The sequence below is a fragment of the Oreochromis aureus genome, linkage group 3, assembly GCF_013358895.1.
Source record: "Oreochromis aureus strain Israel breed Guangdong linkage group 3, ZZ_aureus, whole genome shotgun sequence".
Classification (NCBI taxonomy): domain Eukaryota; kingdom Metazoa; phylum Chordata; class Actinopteri; order Cichliformes; family Cichlidae; genus Oreochromis; species Oreochromis aureus.
In genome coordinates, this window is record NC_052944.1 from 127,960,701 (window position 1) to 127,964,542 (window position 3,842).

The window sequence follows — 3,842 nt, forward strand, 5'->3', positions numbered from 1 at the left end:
CACATACACGATCACTATGGGTTTTCGCTAAGGCAGCGGTTGTCCTTCTCTCCTGGATCGGCTGGAGCTTTCTTTAGGCACCTTCCCAGCTTTGACCAAAGTCCAGCTGGGATAACCACATTTACTCAGGGCCTTCTTGATGTGATGTTCTTCTACTTCCCTGGCCGCTGTGTCTGTGGGGATGGTGTTTGTTCTGTGTTGTAGCGTCCTGATGACGCCCAGTTTGTGGTACACTGGATGATGAGATTCAAACCTTAAATACTGATCTGTATCTGTAAACAGAGTGAACCTTTAAGACCAGTTGGCTGTACGATCAACGATCAACCGAAACATCTCCAGGTTTCTGGCTACAATTCTCAGTCTGTTCAGCTCTGAACACCAGTGAAATGTTTCTCCCACTGAATTCACTGCATTCATATGAAAAGACTCAACATTTTGGGATCATGGAGTTGTGGAGAATGTCTCAGTTAATCAGATAAAGTCAAAACTTAGAATTGCTGAAGAGATCGTGGATGATATGCCCTTTGATTGTAAAGAAGTGAATGTTGTGTAGACGGAAGTTAAGAGTTGTGGGTTATTCATAAATATTCTGTTCCAGCTGCTGGAGGACAACATCATCACTTTTGTGAAGAATGAGCTGAAGAAGATCCAGAAGGGTCTAAATCCAAATAAGCCCCAATGCTTGGAGTTTCAGAGGGAGGATGATGAGCAGAGGAGCAGCAGCAGGGAGGCATTTGTGAAGATCACAGTGGACTTCCTGAGGAGAATGAAGCAGGAGGAGCTGGCTGACCGTCTGCAGAGCAGTAAGAGGATTTCTGTAAAGATTTAAGCTGCTGGATAAATGAGAGACTTATGACACCAGTGTGTTCAGTCATTTCTCAGTGGGTCAGAAAATGTCAGCGTTTTGTAAAATCTGATTGTTGAAGTTGTATTTTTATTTCTATTATTCAGAGCTTCAAGCTGCAGTTTGTCATCGTAACCTTAAGTCTAAGCTGATGAAGAAGTTCCAGTGTGTGTTTGAGGGCATCGCTAAAGCAGGAAACCCAACCCTTCTGAATCAGATCTACACAGAGCTCTACATCACAGAGGGAGGGACTGCAGAGGTCAATGATGAACATGAGGTCAGACAGATTGAAACAGCATCCAGGAAACCAGACAGACCAGAAACAACAATCAGACAAGAAGACATCTTTAAAGCCTCACCTGGAAGAGATGAACCAATCAGAACAGTGCTGACAAAGGGAGTGGCTGGCATTGGGAAAACAGTCTTAACACAGAAATACAGCCTGGACTGGGCTGAAGACAAAGCCAACCAGGACATCCAGTTCATATTTCCATTCACTTTCAGAGAGCTGAATGTGCTGAAAGAGGAAAAGTTCAGCTTGGTGGAACTTGTTCATCACTTCTTTACTGAAACCAAAGAAGCAGGAATCTGCAGCTTTGAAGACTTCCAGGTTGTGTTCATCTTTGATGGTCTGGATGAGTGTCGACTTCCTCTGGACTTCCACAAAACTACAATCCTAACTGACCCTAGAAAGTCCACCTCAGTGGATGTGCTGCTGATAAACCTCATCAGGGGGAAACTGCTTCCCACTGCTCGCCTCTGGATAACCACACGACCTGCAGCAGCCAATCAGATTCCCCCTGAGTGTGTTGGCATGGTGACAGAGGTCAGAGGGTTCACTGACCCACAGAAGGAGGAGTACTTCAGGAAGAGATTCAGAGATGAGGAGCAGGCCAGCAGGATCATCTCCCACATCAAGACATCACGAAGCCTCCACATCATGTGCCACATCCCAGTCTTCTGCTGGATCACTGCTACAGTTCTGGAGGATGTGCTGGAAACCAGAGAGGGAGGACAGCTGCCCAAGACCCTGACTGAGATGTACATCCACTTCCTGGTGGTTCAGGCCAAAGTGAAGAAGGTCAAGTATGATGGAGGAGCTGAGACAGATCCACACTGGAGTCCAGAGAGCAGGAAGATGATGGAGTCTCTGGGAAAACTGGCTTTTGATCAGCTGCAGAAAGGAAACCTGATCTTCTATGAATCAGACCTGACAGAGTGTGGCATCGATATCAGAGCAGCCTCAGTGTACTCAGGAGTGTTCACACAGATCTTTAAAGAGGAGAGAGGACTGTACCAGGACAAGGTGTTCTGCTTCATCCATCTGAGTGTTCAGGAGTTTCTGGCTGCTCTTCATGTCCATCTGACCTTCATCAACTCTGGACTCAATCTGCTGGAAGAACGACAATCAACCTCCAAGAAATCTAAATTATTTAACAAACTAAAACTCCAATCACTTCACCAGAGTGCTGTGAACAAGGCCTTACAGAGTCCAAATGGACACCTGGACTTATTCCTCCGCTTCCTCCTGGGTCTTTCACTTCAGACCAATCAGACTCTCCTACGAGGTCTGCTGACACAGATAGGAAGTAGCTCACAGACCAATCAGGAAACAGTCCAGTACATCAAGAAGAAGCTCAGTGAGAATCTTTCTGCAGAGAAAAGCATCAATCTGTTCCACTGTCTGAATGAACTGAATGATCGTTCTCTAGTGGAGGAGATCCAACAGTCCCTGAGATCAGGAAGTCTCTCCACAGATAAACTGTCTCCTGCTCAGTGGTCAGCTCTGGTCTTCATCTTACTGTCATCAGAAAAAGATCTGGATGTGTTTGACCTGCAGAAATACTCTGCTTCAGAGGAGGCTCTTCTGAGGCTGCTGCCAGTGGTCAAAGCCTCCAACAGAGCTCTGTAAGTAAATATGTGATCAGTCTTTTATTTATCACATAAACTGTGTAATGTGTGATGGCCGCTTAAACATATTTAATTAAATGATCATCAGCACTAAATAAAGTAGATTTTATTTAATGTTCGAAAGCAACAGTAAATGTCAGAATGTCTTAAACATTTCTGGATGTCAGCTTTTATCAAAGTCATATCCAGAATCATCCTGTAAGTAAACTTTATTTATGCAGCAGCTTTCACAGGTCAAAAACCTCAAAGTGCTTTACAATAGAAAGAGACAATAAAAAAAAAACTGTAAACAGCAAACACTGAACATCATACACCCTAAAACTAGTTAATGGCCACTCTGAATACTAGAGTGAATAAATGAGTTAGTGGGACCAGTAACAGACTTTGACTGGAAGATCTCAGACTGTGAGAAGAGCTCTAGGTTTGTAGAAGGTCAGACAGGCTGCGACTTGACCACACAGGGCTCTAAAAGTAAGGAGTACAATTTTAAATGAGTTCTGAAATGAACTGGTTACCAGTGTAAAGAGATTAAAACTGGAGTAATGTGCAGTGTATTTGATGTGCTGCTTGAAAGCTTAGCAGATGGCCGACTCCTAATTGGCCACCATGGTCACCACCCATCTTGAGGAGTTTTCCCCCTCACATATACTAATGTGCCACAAACAGGACTTTAATATCACCAACCATTCCCATGTTATTACGCTGTATCCATATAAATGCCCCCCCCCCCCGTATTTGCTTGATTTTTTTTTTCAGTCTCTCCTATGTCATCATTTTGATTTCTGACTGTACACAGTCTGTGAACCATGACAGTTTGTGACAGAATACAAAGATCACAGAGGACCCAGAGGACACTGACATTAACACTGTGCAGAATGAGACTTGAGACTTTATCTCACTGCTTTGTGGACGACTCTGATGGAAGGACTATTCACTATATCTGCTTTAGTAGAAATAATTTCCATGAAAACTTCACTGGTTTAGTCTGCCAGAATCTCTCGGCTAGAGCAGGGCGATACGACCAAAAATATTTATCACGAAATACATTTGAAAATTTTCGATAACGATATAGCTGATGACATAATTG

At 43.7% G+C, this 3,842-nt stretch overlaps 1 protein-coding gene across 1 annotated transcript; it reads left to right on the forward strand.

Annotated features, from left to right (window-relative positions):
• Positions 1-733: 733 nt before the first annotated feature.
• Positions 734-2,756, forward strand: LOC120438066 (protein NLRC3-like; the record flags this gene model as incomplete). The annotated part of the gene is made up of 2 exons (XM_039608517.1): positions 734-803; positions 961-2,756. Coding segments are annotated over 2 exons (1,866 nt in total), but the record flags the coding sequence as incomplete, so codon positions are not given.
• Positions 2,757-3,842: the final 1,086 nt, after the last annotated feature.